The sequence below is a fragment of the Trachurus japonicus genome, chromosome 22, assembly GCF_045865225.1.
Source record: "Trachurus japonicus isolate A0001 chromosome 22, Traja_1.0".
NCBI classification, from domain to species: domain Eukaryota; kingdom Metazoa; phylum Chordata; class Actinopteri; order Carangiformes; family Carangidae; genus Trachurus; species Trachurus japonicus.
In genome coordinates this window covers 3,738,221-3,754,870 of record NC_140928.1, presented here as the reverse complement: position 1 = coordinate 3,754,870, position 16,650 = coordinate 3,738,221, and the positions used below count along the sequence as shown (strand labels likewise).

At 46.4% G+C, this 16,650-nt stretch overlaps 2 protein-coding genes, 1 long non-coding RNA gene and 1 pseudogene across 6 annotated transcripts in view; 2 read left to right on the top strand and 2 right to left on the bottom strand.

The window, feature by feature from the left end:
• The window catches only part of LOC146963246 (uncharacterized), a 268,846-nt gene that overhangs the window by 16,108 nt on the left and 236,088 nt on the right, over positions 1-16,650 (bottom strand). The gene's annotated exons all lie outside the window — the stretch shown is intronic.
• esr2b (estrogen receptor 2b) overlaps positions 1-16,650 on the bottom strand; it is a 61,488-nt gene that overhangs the window by 13,548 nt on the left and 31,290 nt on the right. The window lies entirely within an intron of this gene.
• On the top strand, positions 57-14,794 carry LOC146963250 (E3 ubiquitin-protein ligase TRIM35-like). 2 transcript variants are annotated; one of them, XM_085768292.1, is made up of 2 exons: positions 57-393; positions 13,218-14,788. In XM_085768292.1, the coding sequence occupies exon 2, from the start codon at positions 13,235-13,237 to the stop codon at positions 14,633-14,635; it is 1,401 nt and encodes a 466-aa protein (XP_085624418.1). In that variant the 5' UTR covers positions 57-393; positions 13,218-13,234; the 3' UTR covers positions 14,636-14,788. The 2 variants fall into 2 exon arrangements, with proteins under 2 accessions (XP_085624418.1, XP_085624417.1); XM_085768291.1 differs by lacking the exon at positions 57-393 and adding an exon at positions 12,983-13,108 and having other exon boundaries at positions 13,218-14,794.
• On the top strand, positions 367-1,930 carry LOC146963251 (E3 ubiquitin-protein ligase TRIM39-like; annotated as a pseudogene).

Genomic DNA, 16,650 nt, shown 5'->3' with positions numbered 1-16,650 from the left:
AAAGTCATCATCAGTGCAACAAAACAAAATCTGCATGAGTTGAAAGAGTTTGTTCACAAACTGAAACTAAACAGAGCCGCTACATCATTCTGCTTAAGTTTCACTTTGACAAAACTCCGCCCCCTCACATGATTCACATGACTCAACCGGGAAACTGCTGCATTTCCTCCTCAGTCCCAGAGAAACATGAGCTGTTTACACTTGATAAAACTCCGCCTCCTCACCTGACTCACCTGAGACAAACCAGGGAACAGTTTGTTCTCCGTCAGTCCCAGAGACGCAGACTGAAGAAGAGATGATCAGATTCAGCTTCAGATCAAGCTAACAACTTCCTGTGAGTGAGTCCAGCTACAACACTGCTGCTTCAACCTGCTGACGCTCCACACACTGAAGGTGAGTTTGACTAAAACCTGGACTCAGAGTCACAGTAAACTTCAGTCAAGTCAGTAGAGGAGGGAGGGGAGCCATGACTGACTCTACTTCCTGTCTGCTGTGTTTTCAGCTCCACTCTCAGACTAAATGGCTTCCAGATTAGAAGAGGAACTCTGCTGTCCGGTCTGTACAGAGGTCTTCAGAGATCCTGTTGTTCTGACCTGCAGCCACAGCTTCTGTAAAGACTGTCTGAAGAGATGGTGGAGACAGAAACAAGATCGACTGTGTCCAGTTTGTAAGACAAGATCTTCAAGGTCAGAACCACCTGTTAGTCTGGTGTTGAAGAACCTGTGTGAGAGCTTCTTACTAGAGAGAGAGCAGAGATCTTCAGAGGCTCTCTGCAGTCTGCACTCTGAGAAACTCAAACTCTTCTGTCTGGACCATCTGCAGCCAGTGTGTGTCGTCTGTCTCCATTCAGACACACACACCAACCACAGAATCAGACCCATCGATGAAGCTGCTTCACAACTCAAGAAGGAACTTTAGGAAACTCTGGAGCCCTTAAAGAAGAAGTTAAAGGGTTTTGAAGAAGTTCAAGTGAAGTTTGGTCAAACAGCAGAACACATTAAGGTCCAGGCCCGACACACAGAGAGGCAGATTAAGGAGCAGTTTAAGAAGCTCCACCAGTTTCTAGAAGAGGAAGAGGAGGCCAGGATGGCTGCACTGAGGGAGGAAGAGGAGCAGAAGAGTCAGAGGATGAAGGAGAAGACGGAGGCTCTGAGCAGAAAGATAGCAGCTCTTTCACACACAGTCAGAGCCACAGAGGACGAGCTGAGAGCTGAAGACGTCTCATTCCTGCTCAACTACAAGGCTGCAGTGGAAAGAGTCCAGCAGCGCCCCCTGCTGGAGGATCCACAGCTGGACTCAGGAGCTCTGATAGACCAGGCCAAACACCTGGGCAACCTGACCTTCAACATCTGGAACAAGATGAAGGACATGGTCTCCTACAGTCCTGTGGTTCTGGACCCAAACACTGCTCATCCAGGACTCATCCTGTCTGAAGATCTGACCAGTGTGAGAGTAGGACACAAACAGCAGCTTCCTGACAATCCAGAGAGGTTTGATTTTTTCTTCTCTGTCCTGGGCTCTGAGGGTTTTAACTCAGGGACTCACAGCTGGGATGTCGAGGTTGGAGACAATACATGGTGGATACTGGGTGTGTTACCAGAGTCTGTGCAGAGGAAGGGAAAGAAGATATGGTCTGGATTATGGAGGATACAGTTCGATAAGGGTAAATACTCAGCTCAATCACCATCACCTCTCTTCATTTATCTCCCAGAGCAGAAGAAGCTCCAGAGGATCAGAGTGAATCTGGACTTCAACAGAGGAAAACTGTCGTTCTCTGATCCTGATACTAACACACACATACACACCTTCACACACACTTTCATTGAGAAAATGTTTCCATACATTAACACTATTGATAACCTCCCAGTGAAGCTGTTACCAGTGAAGGTGTCAGTGACAGTGGAGCAGAGCAGTTAGAGATAAAAAGGATGATCATATTTATAATGTTGTTTATTTCTTGAAGGAAAAGTCAGTGAATTAAACCGGTTAAACTGCACCATTTCAGTGACAATTGTGGGTTGTGGGAACCAACTATTTTGTTCACATCTGTATGTCACATGATAAGAAGGAAACAGAGTTCCTGCTTGACTACTGTTCCATACAAAAGTCAATTTTAATGAGTTAGAATTAAGCAATATCACACGAGAGGGAGTGCTGTTGTACTGTATATCAGCACGGCTGTGATTCGGTCGTAGGCACGAGGCCGCAGATAATCACACCGTGCTGATATACAGTACAACAGCACGACCTCGGAGCCCGTGTCTGATTAGCACCGGAGCAACAGGACCAGCGTGAAGACATACAGAGACGTTATCGATACATACCTGTCAAGTTTTGGATTTGAAAATAAGGGAAATTTTCCGGCACCCGCCGCGAACAGTGCTGCCACCCCAACCAAGCTCCAGTGTCCCTTACATTTTAAGACAAGAAAGCTAAAATCACTGGCTTTATGCACAGCTGCACTACTCCCTGATCTTCAGCCAGCCCGTCTGCCATTATTGGACAAACTGATTAATCCAGGTGTGCCTGACCCCAATAGTCACTCACAACAACAATGTTTTTTTTGTAACACATAAATGAGGCATTCTGGTGTACTCTGATGAGAAACAGAGGGAAAAGACAACATTGCTTCAGTTTTTTTTTTTCTTTTAAAGCAGATTCAGTACTGACTGAGGTTCCTATCATTGTAACTGCAAGAATGGCTTAAGTGTATTAAAGTGAACTCAGAACTGGTTTAGTGTGGAGCTGTGGCTGGTGGGCAAAAACAAAACTCATTTTTAAAAATCTTTTGGCCTGGACTGGCCTTTCAAGGCCCCCTTTCCTCTGCTTCACCATGAAGCTCTTTCAGGCCACACTGTCTTCTTCCACAACTTCTGCCCTATTCTCATCTGTATTTTGATAGCTGGAGCTACTGTCAGATATCTATATGACAGAAGGCCCACACATGCTTTAGCTTTATACTGCTGAATAATTTGAGCAGATATGTCCAGGGATTTTCAGCCTTCTATGATTATAGAATGACCCTGTCTTTTACAGCAGGTAGGCTACAGACACAGACACACACACACACACACACACACACACACCTTACTCTGCTGTCCCTCTCTGTTGCTCTCTGGACTGGGCTGCCTAGCTGTTCTTTTGGGTTAAGTGAGCATGGACGACACAACTCGACCGGTGTGGACGCGCTGGTTCGAAAATACGAGTCTTTTTTTTTTTTTTTTCAACAACCGCGGGTCGGCCCAGGCTAATACATCCATGGTCGGCCCGTTACAAGCTTGATGAGCAGGACCTCAGTCAGTGCCGCGGTGATGTAGGCTTTGGGCTGTGTGCTCGCACATAGTGACGACGAGCACGCGCATCGTCGCTAACCAAGATAGGATTAATAGAGAGTTGGCCACTCCGAGGTAAAAACCAAAACCCAAATGAAATAGCAGCGTCCAGTCCGGGGTGCCGCCAGGACTGGCCCGGGGTATTATTATTTTTTAATAACGCGGGTTAAAATACGGGAGATTTACGGGAAAATACTAATACGGGAGGACGGCGGGAAAGAGGGGTAAAATACGACTTTCCCGGCCAAAACGGGATACTTGACAGGTATGTATCGATACCGTATTACATTTGTTTATCTGCTATGTAATCAATATAAACACAGTTGAAGCTAAGTAGCTGAGCTACGTGGCTAACAACAGCTAATGCTAATATCAAAACACGCCGTCAAAACGTTGTTGCCCCCCCAGCGATTTTTTTCCAGCCGGGTTTAGTAGAGATTTATCGCCAATTAGACGGACCAGGTCAGGTCCAGGTTTTAATGTTCAGGTCCGTTTCTAACTGTAGTAGCAGCAGAGAGATGGAGCAGCTCCTGTATGGGGAGCCTGGCTCTGACTTAGCTCCTGTCCAGCTGAACAGCGGAGTGATAATGTCTGTAAAAAGTCGCAGTGCTGTTTTACTGTACATTAGCACTCATGGAACGTCTCTTGTCCAATCAAATTGCTCGGTTGGGACCGGTCGGAACTAACTGTTGTATAAACATCATTATTAAACACTGCACTCCTCCTGTTGAAACCATTTTGTTTACTTAAAATCATAATTTGTATTGAACACCTTGTTGACTTTCTATCTGATTCTGTTAGCGCTACATTGTTAGTAACTAAGGCTTATGCTCTCCATGATATTCATATTCTATTCTATTGCATATTTATTTGAATCTATTTTTGTGTCTTATCTTGTTTTTGTCTCCAATATTGATGTTTTTGCAAAATAGTTTTTTGAACCTTTGATGTCAATAAAGTTTTTGAATTGAACTGACTTGAACTGAGGGTGAAGGTTTTTGTGCTGAAGAGAAGAATCTGTCTTTAGTCAGTAGAAAATGTCCAAACTGAGTCTATTGAACTTTATGTCATTGAATGTAAACAGGAAGTGACTTGAGTCTGTTTACAGTGAGTGAAGACAGGTGGAACAACAAGGTCTTCAAATGGACAATTATTCAAAAGGAGTTTGGTGATAGTGTCTCTTTAAAGTTTGGACATTGTTGATCTTTTCATCTTTGACAACAAACAAAAAAATGTCTGTTAGATACAACAAACGTAACAAAACAAAATCTACATGAGTTTATAACAGGACATGTTGGGCATGTTAAAAGAGTTTGACTGTGTCTGTTTAGGTTCACATCAATGAGAGTCAAGCTAAATAACATCAGATCAGAGTTTCACCTGATTATCACTAATATAAGGAGATCAACACATTGATCAATATTGGAAATGATAACAATGATGAGAAGCAAAACCATCAGTAAGACACGCAGTTAGAGAGAGAGAGGGCCCTGGTGCATCATGGGAATCCTCCTGTTCTGCAGTCCTGGATACGTCAGAATAAACATTGATCAATGAACTCATGTCTCCTTCTCCAGGAAACAAGTTCAGATCAAACACATATTTATGAATATTCCAACCTGATTGATAAATGATCCTAATCAATAGAGAAGAGAAGAAAATAGGACTCACTCTGTAGATCAGACAGAGTTCATCGTTTAGTCTTCTGGATGAACGAGATGTTCACGTCTGATCCAGGGACAGAACTTTTTATTGATTACCATACGTCACCAGTTTCTTTAAAGGGATAGTTCACCCAAAATTGAAATTCCACTCATTATCTACTCACCCTCATTTCGACTAAGGGCTGGGAGAAGTTTCAGAGTCCTCCGTGGCTTCTCTGAGTTACAGGGGGTCTCCGCGTAGCAGTGCATGTCCATATAACAGTTGCAAATGGATACCAACTGTCTTCCTAACAAAAAGACACACCAAAAAACATCCAAATACCTCCAGGCTGTCCGTATGTAATGTCCGTCTTGTATTGAAGCCCCGAAATGCGAAATTGTCCCGAAAAAAATTAACTCAATCCAACGCTTGAGTGCCATTGACGTATATATACGTCAAATGCAGTTTTCTGCGGCTGGTAAATGGGGACGCTGTTGCGCACACTGTGAGTAATTTTGGGGCTTCTGGGATGTGTAGAACGAAGAAGACTGTAGATCAGACCAAGAAGTGAAGAGGAAGGAGAAGACGAGTGTGATCGGTACAGAGATAAGAAAATTGGGAAAAGTTTCTATTTCTAGAGGAAAACGACGGGCAGAGCCTGGAACAAGTGTAACGTGGTGCTGGAGGAAAGCTTAGCCACGGTGCTATTAGCATAGCTCCAGCATGAAGTGATCGGAGGAGGCAGGAAAGGTAAACTCATCTAGATGATCAGCACCAGAAAGCGGATCGCGGAGTCAGTTTCACCAGTTGCTGCCTAACCGACGTCGTGACGACGAACCGAGAGATCAGCGCGGTGAGTCGCGGCCGCGTCCAGCACAGAGGCTGAAGACGCCACGACGTCTCCCTCCCTCCTTCAGAGACGAGGGGAAGCAGCAGGAGGAGAAGGAGAGGAGGGGAGGGGCGGGGGGAGGAGGGGGTTAGGAGAGGGGGAGGGGGCAGCAACTGCAGGAGGAGTAGGAGAGCAGGCATCACTCTGCAGAGTAAGACTCCTACTTGTTGTATTTTAGTTTTTTTTTTTTTTGTACAATGAAAAAACATGTGAAATGAAATTTTCAGATGTCTTACATGTTTTTGAAGCCAAAATTAAAACGGATAAATCACTGTTTTTCTTGAGAGACTCTCTTTCACAAAAATGCATTTTTCTCAGCTTTCTAGAAAAAAAGTGGTCTTTTTGGTGCAACCAGGCTCTATTCAACTTAAGATAAATTAAGAATGGAACAAGGTACAAACAAATGGTTTTTTCCCTAGTTAAATAGACAGTCTCCTCTTTCCTTTGAGCTATTTTGTGTTTTCAGAGTCCTAATACAAAATATTCTCTTGGTCTTAAAATATTACTCAAAATGCCCCGAAACGCTGGCACGTGGCACTGACCATTTTATAAAAGGTCTGGCACTCAAAGACTTAAACAAGTGCATTTTTCAAGCTTGTTTGTAGCGGAAGCTTCTCGAAGCTCCTCTTCCCGGTTCGTCAAATTTGGACGAACCAGGGTCTGTCCTCTTCCCAGTTTGTCCAAATTTGACGAACCGGGAAGAGGAGCTTCGAGAAGCTTCCGCGACAAAACAAGCTTAGTGTGTCTTTTTGTTACGAAGACAGTTGGTATCCATTTGCAACCGTTATATGGACATGCACTGCTATGCCGAGACCCCCTGTAACTCAGAGAAGCCACAGAGGACTCTGAAACTTCTCCCAGCCCTTAGTCGACATTAGGGTGGGTACATAATGAGTGAAATTTCAATTTTGGGTGAACTATCCCTTTAAAAATATACATTAATAAAGTGAAGTGTTGATAAAGTTAATATCAGGGCAGCTGGACAAAGTGGGAGGGGCTACAGGGAAGGTCACTGACTTGGCAGGACATCTTGAGCATGGAAGGACATCGGGTAAAGTTATTGATGTCTTCTGTCTATGATGTCCTGCCTACTCCATCAAACCTCTACACATGTGGGGTGACAGAAAGTGCAAGCTCTGTGAACTGTTTGCAAATCTTGAACATGTCTTCTCATTGTGCCAGTCAAGCTGCCAATGGCGTCATGATAAGATTCTGGTTCAGCTGGCAGATGGTGTGGAACAGGCACGGAAAAAGCAGAAACAACGTTTGGATGTGTCCCACTTTGTCCAGTTTGTCAGGTCAGGTGAAAGCGCTGCAGCAGCAGGACAAAAGAACAAAGGGATCCTGGCCTCAGCAAAATGACTGGGAGATGCAGGTAGACCTGAAAACGCACCTCAAATTCCCAGTGGAAACAGCCCCATCTAGCCTCAGACCAGATATTGTTCTCTGGTCTAGAGGCACCAAACAGGTGGTGCTTATTGAATTAACAGTAACCTGGGAGGAGAGGGTGGAGGAGGTGCATGGGCACAAGATCAAGAAACATCAGACCCTTATCCTCAAGATTCAGCAGAACGGATGGAAGTCCTGGAACCGACCGTGGAGGTCGGCTGCAGAGGTTTCTCTGGACAGTCACTCTGGAGGAGCCTTGGACTGCTGGGGATTGAAGGGGGGGTAAGGAGGCGCCTGATAGGAAATGTCATCAGACTGGCTGATACAGCATCCTGGTGGATCTGGATACAGCAGGAGGTGCAGTGGTAGAGCCAACCAGCTGCAGGATCATCTTAGGAGTTGGATGGTGGTCAGCAGGGGCAGATCCAGGACACTGGATCCCCCACCCTCCTGAGGTGTTGTGGGCTTAGATCGATGAAACACCAGTGAAGGGGGGTGAAGACCTGCTGTAGCCACCCAACTCTTGGTCAGTGGAGTTGTGAAGCCAAGTTCCTCAGTCGGTGCTGTAGTATTCACAGCTCGGGTAGAATAAACACGGACAATGTGCTTCGGTCTCACTCCGGCGTACATGTGCCACCAATGTTTATTGTGGTTACATGACTGTGTCGCGCCCTGGCGCACCTGGCTCACGTCATCAACTAGTGGCCTCGTAACTATGCCAAAATACCACATCTCCTTTCTTTTAAAGAACAAAAGACCGTTTCAAATATTAACTTCTGGAAACTTTAGCAAAACTGAATGTAACATTCTTAACATTGACTCTTTTTTTTTTTTTTTAATTATGGCATCACAATAAACAATTATACCATCAAAGTCATACAACAAACAGTTTCACCATCAAAGTCATTCATTCTGCTTCCCTTTTTTTTTTTTTTTTATAGGTCCAGTATAGCTCTTGGCTTCACTATGCGACCTGATTTAGTGGTGATAAAGTACAAGGGTTCCTTGGGGCCTGGTTGACCCACGGTGTCTTGCTGTAAAGTCATTGAGTCAGTATTCTCATGATCAGGGTCACGAGCTGGTGTTTCTTTGTCAGTGCTGTTATCAGTCTTTAGGAGATGGCGCCTGTTGCGTCTCAGCACCTGGCCTTCTTCTGTGAGGATGTTGTATGATCTCTGGGTGCCTGCTGAATCCACAACTGTTGCGGGCTCCCATCTTCCATTTTGCAGTTGGAAACGGACTGCTGCTCCTGCAGGCAAGGCAGGTTGTGCTTTTGCAGTCTTGTCATAGTATAGCTTTTGCCTTGTCTGACAAACTTCTCTCCGACTGTGAACTGTGCTGCGACAGACGAGCTCCGGTTGAAGCTGTTTCTCCGTGGATGGAAGGATCGAGCGCAGACGCCTGCTCATCAACAGCTGCGCTGGCGATTTCAATCCATCGACTGGGGTGTTCCTATACTCTAATAGGCTCAGGTAGGGGTCTGTCCGCTGCGCATGTGCTTTGTCCATGAGGGTTTTGGCTGTCTGGACAGTCTTTTCAGCCAACCCATTGCTCTGTGGGTACAGTGGGCTGCTTGTAATGTGCTCAAAGTCCCACGCACGAGCAAAGTCTTTGAACTCCCTTGAGCTATAACAAGGTCCATTGTCACTCATTAGTGTCTGTGGTATGCCAAACCTAGCAAACATAGCCTTGAGTTTTTGTATGACTGTGTAAGATGTGAGGCTGGTGATTTTTTCCACTTCAAAATATCTGCTGTAATAGTCAACAACAACAATGTAGTCAGTGTTGTTCCACATGAACAAATCTGTGGCTATCACCTGCCATGGTCGCTCCGGAATAGAATGTGAAATCATCGGCTCCTTCTGGGCGGAGTCGCGTCGCTCCTGGCAGATGCTGCAAGATTCTACCAGCGCCTCTATCTCCTTACCCATCCCGGGCCAGAACAGTACATCTCTTGCTCGCTGCTTACATTTTTCAATCCCCAAGTGTCCTGTGTGGATGCGTGACAGCATTTCTGCTCTGAGTGACTGGGGCACGATGATTTTCTCTCCTTTTAGCAGGATACCATTTGTCTCTGATATCTCGTCCCTGTGGTTCCAGTATGCAGCAATAGCAGGTGGACATTTCTTGTGTGACTCAGGCCACCCTGAGGTGATGACCCGCCTCAACATTGAGAGTTGCACATCTTGGGCTGTGGCAGCTCTGATATCTGCCATTTTGTTGTCACTTACTGGCGCTTACTGACCACAGAGTGTATTTGTAAGTCCATACCTTCACTCACCTTGCTGTCGTTGCATTCAATCGGCTTCCTGGAAAGCGTGTCGGCAACTGGTATCTGTTTTCCAGGCTTGTGTGTGATGACGATGTCGTATCGCTGTAGTTGCAGTATCATGCGTTGAAGTCGTGGGGGAGCCGCTGCCAGAGGCTTCCGCATGATTGACTCCAGCGGTTTGTGGTCGGATTCGACAACCACTTGACGACCGTACAGGTACTGATGAAACCGTTTGCACCCAAAAAGCACAGCATAAAGCTCTTTTTCTATCTGAGCATAGTTTTCTTCAGTCTCATTCAGTGCTCTGGATGCGTATGCGACTGGTTTCTCGTCTTGGAGTAATACGGCTCCTAAGCCGGATTTGGATGCGTCAACCTGCAGCTTCACATCTTTTGTGTGGTTGAAGTATGTGAGTACAGGACCAGGCTCTTGTGTTAGAAGATCTTTTACCTGCTGGAAAGCTGTGTCGTGATTCGAGTCCCAGATAAACTCGTTGCTCTCTTTTAACAGTTGTCTGAGGGGAGCTGTTGCCTCTGAAAGTCTGGGGGCGAACCTGGAGAGGTAAGTGACCATGCCCAATATGGTCTCCAGCTCTGCTTTGTTGTGTGGGGGAGCCATTTCTCTGATGGCCTTGACCTTGTTGGGGTCAGGCCGGATGCCTTCTCGTGTCAGTCTGTGACCGAAATAGCTCACCTCCGGCACACATATGATGCTTTTGTCTTCATTCAACTTTATTCCTCTCTCTCTCGTTCTTTCCAACATGGCGCGCAGGTTTGCATCATGTTCCTCCTTGGTGCGGCCATATACCAGGATGTCGTCTACGATGGCTGCGACGCCCTGGAGCCCTTCATAGGCTTCATCCACCCTTCTTTGAAACTCGTCCTGCGCAGATATGATTCCAAACGGAAGTCTTTTGAACCTGAATCTGCCGAAGACAGTGTTGAAGGTAGTGAGCATGGATGATTCATGGCTTAGTTTAATTGTCCAGTAGCCAGATCTGGCATCCAATACGCTGAAATATTGTGCTCCAGCTAATCTTGGTGTGATGTCGTCGAGAGTGGGAAGCGGGTAGTGTGGCCTCTGGATGGCTTTGTTCAGGGGGCGCGGATCAAGGCACACCCTGAGTTTCCCAGTCTTTGGCTTTTCCACTGCCACTAAAGCATTTACCCACTCGGTTGGTTCTGTCACCTTTTGAATAATGTCCATCTTTTCCATTTCATCCAGTTCACTCTTGAGTCTTCCACGAAGAGCGTATGGGATGCGACGAGGTGGGCACACCACTGGTGTGGCTGAAGGTTTGAGGTGGAGGACGCATTCACCAGGAAACAGCCCAATGCCCTTGAACACATCTGCAAACTCTTCAGTAATGCTTGTGTGTGTTTCTGGCTGTGCTTGGATTATGTGTATCAGCTTAACGATGTTCAAATCTAGACATGCTCTCATGCCCAAGACAGCAGGAGCGTTTTCAACATTAACAACATCAAAATCTAACATGACTGTTTTCTCTTTGTGTCTGCATGTTAGCCTGCAAGCTCCTTTAACTTTAAGCCTCTGTCCCCCATATCCTGATATGTAACTGTCTGTTGAGCCTAATACCACATCTCCAAATATTCTGTGAAATGTGTCTGCTGGTATCACATTAGCCTGGGCGCCTGTATCAACTTTAAACTTTAATTTGCGCCTCGCTTTGCCAATTTCTATCTCTGCAAATGCCTGTTCCCTATCTGTGTTTGCATGTAGTTTTGTAATACTGTCAATAAACAGCTCAGGTGGTGATTGCTCTGTGCAGTCAGAAACAGTGTGTACTTTCCTGGACTTAAATGTTGCCTGTTTCTTCTGTGTACCTGTCCTACAAACCTTAGCAAAATGATTAAGTTTCTTGCATTTGTTGCATTGTCGTCCTCTGTGCCCTCGTCCGCATGCACCACACTCTCTGCTCCTAGCGGTACCGTCACCGTCTGCTCCGCTGGTCATTTTGCGTCCATGGCGTGTGTGTTCCGTTTTATTTGTCCATCTGTTCACTGCATGCACGGACTGGCTAGCCGGGTTAGCAGCGGGGAAAACCATAGTCTTTAGCTGCTGCTGCGACAACTCGTGTGAACGTGCAATGTCTATAGCATTTTCAAGCGTGAGGTTTGGACCGTAGCAGAGTAATTTTTCACGTACTCTTGGCGAGCTTATGCCGAAAACAATTCGGTCTCGGACCATCTCATCGCCGTTGGGGTAGTTACAGTCTTTTACGAGTAGCTTTAGCTCAGTCACAAACTGGTCGAAACTCTCACTATCCCCCTGTTTCTTCTCGTGAAACTTATAGCGTGCAAAAATGGGGTTTGCTTTTGGCGTTACATAAGCTCCAAACCTGTCATAGTAAGTCTTTAGTAGTTTTTTTTCATCCGCCATAAGAGTCCATGTGTTAAACACGTCGCGGCCCTTCTCGCCGACCCAGAGTAGCAAGTAGCTACATTGCTCCTCCTCTTCTTTAGAGCGGAGCGGCCCCGAAAACATTAGCTCCACATGCTGCTGGAACTTTCTCCATGCATCAGGCAGGTTAGACGACTCCCAGTCCATCCGTGGCGTGGGGATACCTGTGCTGTCCATCTTCCGTCGGCAGGACGATGAGCACTTAACTCTGACACCATGTAGTATTCACAGCTCGGGTAGAATAAACACGGACAATGTGCTTCGGTCTCACTCCGGCGTACATGTGCCGCCAATGTTTATTGTGGTTACATGACTGTGTCGCGCCCTGGCGCACCTGGCTCACGTCATCAACTAGTGGCCTCGTAACTATGCCAAAATACCACAGGTGCCTTTGAGCAACCCTTACCTTTCTGGCATTTCACACAGCACGACTCAAAAATTTCTTACCTTCATCTACAATCATCAAAGTCCTGTGGAGCGGGTTGGAAACTGTATCTTGACTCAGAATGAATCTTTAATAAAAACTCTGAGGCTGTTAGTAAAAAAGTTAATCAGTGTTTGTCTTACCTCAGAAATTTGTCCCGCCTCAACTTCTGATGTTACCATGGTGACACTCTGTTATCAAGCTTTTATTGATCATGTGTCTTTTGTTCCTCGTGTCCTTACTCAGTGAATCGTCTTTACAGGACAAACACCTGGTCAACCAGATCATAAAGTGGAGTGGTAGGTTTATAGGTGAGTCTCAACTCAACCACACAGCTTTAGTGCAGAGCTGAACTCTAAAGGCTTCTCACAGAGGTCAGGAGCTGATCCTGGATTCTGTCCAGCACACTTCAGAGACAAACAACACATTCTGTCCTGCAAGTTTGAGGTCCTGATTCTTTTCTTGATGATTTTCTTGTCATAGCTGCTGCATCAACTGTTTCCAGCAATGAATCAAAGGTCAAGAAAGAAACTCAAACTGTTCATGGTTGATAAAGCTCCACCCCTTCACCTGACTCCCGTGATAAACCAGTAAACAGTTTGTTCTTCGTCAGTCCCAGAGACGCAGACTGAAGAAGAGACGATCAGATTCAGCTTCAGACCAAACTAACAACTTCCTGTGAGTGAGTCCAGCTACAACACTGCTGCTTCAACCTGCTGACACTCCACACACTGAAGGTGAGTTTGACTAAAACCTGGACTCAGAGTCACAGTAAACTTCAGTCAAGTCAGTAGAGGAGGGAGGGGAGCCATGATTGACTCTACTTCCTGTCTGCTGTGTTTTCAGCTTCACTCACAGACTAAATGGCTTCCAGATCAGAGGAGGATCTCTGCTGTCCGGTCTGTACGGAGGTCTTCAGAAATCCTGTTGTTCTGACCTGCAGCCACAGCTTTTGTAAAGACTGTCTGAAGATATGGTGGAGAGAGAAACGAGATCCACTGTGTCCAGTCTGTAAGACAAGATCTCAAGAACCACCTCGTAACCTGGTGTTGAAGAACCTGTGTGAGAGCTTCTTACAGCAGAGAGAGCAGAGATCTTCAGAGCCTCTCTGCAGTCTGCACTCTGAGAAACTCAAACTCTTCTGTCTGGACCATCAGCAGCCAGTGTGCCTCATCTGCAGAGATTCAAAAAAACACACCAACCACAGAATCAGACCCATCGATGAAGCTGCTTCACAACTCAAGAAGGAACTTGAGGAAACTCTGGAGCCCTTAAAGAAGAAGTTAAAGGGTTTTGAAGAAGTTCAAGTGAAGTTTGGTCAAACAGCAGAACACATTAAGGTGTCCAGGCCCGACACAGAGAGGCAGATTAAGGAACAGTTTAAGAAGCTTCACCAGTTTCTAGAAGAGGAAGAGGAGGACAGGATGGCTGCACTGAGGGAGGAAGAGGAGCAGAAGAGTCAGAGGATGAAGGAGAAGATGGAGGCTCTGAGCAGAGAGATAGCAGCTCTTTCACACACAGTCAGAGCCACAGAGGACGAGCTGAGAGCTGAAGACGTCTCGTTCCTGCTCAACTACAAGGCTGCAGTGGAAAGAGTCCAGCAGCGCCCCCTGCTGGAGGATCCACAGCTGGACTCAGGAGCTCTGATAGACCAGGCCAAACGCCTGGGCAACCTGACCTTCAACATCTGGAACAAGATGAAGGACATGGTCTCCTACAGTCCTGTGGTTCTGGACCCAAACACTGCTCATCCTATACTTCTCTTGTCTGAAGATCTGACCAGTGTGAGACGAGGACACAGACAGCAGCTTCCTGACAATCCAGAGAGGTTTGAATCTTTCTGTTGCTCTGTCCTGGGCTCTGAGGGTTTTAACTCAGGTGCTCACAGCTGGGATGTCGAGGTTAGAGACAATACAAGCTGGAGACTGGGTGTGTTACCAGAGTCTGTCAAGAGGAAGGGAACCAACATATGGTCTGGATTATGGAGAATATATTTCAATGGAGCTGAATACTCAGCACATTCACCATCAGCTCCAGTCATTGTTCTCTCAGTGAAGAAGAAGTTCCAGAGGATCAGAGTGAATCTGGACTTGAACAGAGGAAAACTGTCGTTCTCTGATCCTGATACTAACACACACATACACACCTTCACACACACTTTTACTGACAAGATGTTTCCATACATTTACACTGGTGATCTCCTCCCATTGAAGCTGTTACCAGTGAAGGTGTCAGTGACAGTGGAGCAGAGCAGTTACAGATAAAGAGGATGATCATATTTTTAATGTTGTTTATTTCTTAAAGGGAAAAGTCAGTGAATTTAACCTGTTAAACTGCACCTGTCCTCCTGCTGCCTCATTATTACAAACACTCTTTATTTCTCTTTGACTTCTCACTGGGTTTTATTTCTATATTTTGTCATAGAGAAATATAGAAAACTGCAAGTTATTTCAGTGACAATTGTGGGTTGTGGGAACGAACTATTTTGTTAATGTCTGTATGTCATGGAGGATTAAAAAATAATAAGGAAACAGTGCTCCTGCTTGACTACTGTTCCATACAAAAGTCAATTTTAATGAGCTAGAAACATCATTATTTATGTCCAATATATAAAAACACTGTCCTCCTCCTGTTGTAATCGTCCATTTTGTTTGCTTAAAATCATAATTTGTATTGAACACCTTGTTGAATATTTTGCTTGGAAAACTTATTCAAGAATAATTTTAATGTACAAATAACTTACTTATAATTTCTTATATCACATGATGTCAGACGGAGGAGACCGGAGGTTTGATAAAGTTTTTGACCACCTGTATTGTTTAAACAAGTTAAGTAAATGATATTCTTTTACCTTTGTTAATTTAGTGATATTTTCATTATCTTTGAATTTATAATCAATATTCAACAATGTTTTGTAAATTTTTTTTGCTGATTAAATCTTTCAAAGAATTAATTTTTCATGTTATATTTTTTTGGAAGTGTGTCCAAATGTCACAGGCGGCTTGACCACATTATTATTATTAAAGCTATGGTCTACGTTTTGAAAGAGGATGAGAAAAATTTGAAAAAAGCACCTCTCACACACCCCCGCCCCTCCCCTCTGAGCTCGTATGGCCCGCCCCTCGGGACCTGCTCGCGACACGCCTCCCCCCCCCTCCCCTCACAGAGCAGAGCGGAGCAAGCAACAAGCCTGCTGCTGCCTGCTGAAACCAAACGAGGCTTTGAATGCAGAGTAAAATGTCATATTCACAGTCACAACTTCCACAATAAAACCAAAGATTACCTGTTCAACATAAACTCAGCACCGCCGCTGCAGCCTGGGTCTCTCTGCACCGCGGCGCCGCGGAGCTCCAGGCCCCAACTCTTCCTGCTCCTCTCCCCCAGACACAGTACCCTGTCCTGGGTCACCCAGCGCGAAGAGTCTCCCTGTAGCATGAGGCCGTGCTCGGCGCTAGCCCACTAATAGCGGCAGCGCCAGCCCCGATGCCGCCGCTGTGCACCAGCTGCCGGTAATGAGGCGGTGCCACTCGCCGTCGTCGCCGTCCCCGGCAACGGGACCACGGCGACCGCTGGTACGAGCAGCGCCGCCATTAGCAGCCATTAGCACAGCCTCATGCTACAGGGAGACTCCTCGCGCTGGGTGACCGGGCACATGGTGCTGTCTCTGGGGAAGAGGAGCAGGAAGACCGGGGCCTGGAGCTCCGCGGCGCCGCAGTGCAGAGAGACCGGTCAGGCTGCGGCTGGGAGCAGCTGTGTGTCGGGGAGAGGAGGAAGACCAGGAGCTCAGCAGGGCCGCGGTGTGCAGGGTGCAGAGCACCCGGTCAGGCTGCAGCTGGAAGCGGCTGTGTGTCGGGGAGAGGATCAGGGAGACTCGACGCAGCACCGGTACCGGTAATAAGGGCAGCAACACATTCTGTGCTTCTGTACTGTGTTTCTCTGAATCCTAGTGGGGCTTTTTTTCGGCAGACCGACCGGGGGTGGGGGGCAGCAGGTGCTGAATTGGTGGGTTTATATGTGTCTGTGGCTGAGCAGCTCAGAGCGGTTACAACTACTTGTAGTTTCTAAGCGGAGGGAGTGGGGACGAGGCGGGTCGAGGAGGAGCAGGGGAGACGAGGGGATTGGATGGAGGGTACGAGCCAGTGGGAGCCGGACGGGGCGCGCGGCGCCCATTGGTCAATTTCTATGCAGGCCCACGGCTGATAGACTGAATGGATTTTTTTGGTTCTTTTTGCTATTTATATTGTGTATATCGGACCACAGGACCATAATCGCTGTATAA

Excerpts from the sequence above, each read along its gene's own strand:
- LOC146963250 (XM_085768291.1), top strand. The coding sequence starts at position 13,235 with ATGGCTTCCAGATCAGAGGAGGATCTCTGCTGTCCGGTCTGTACGGAG.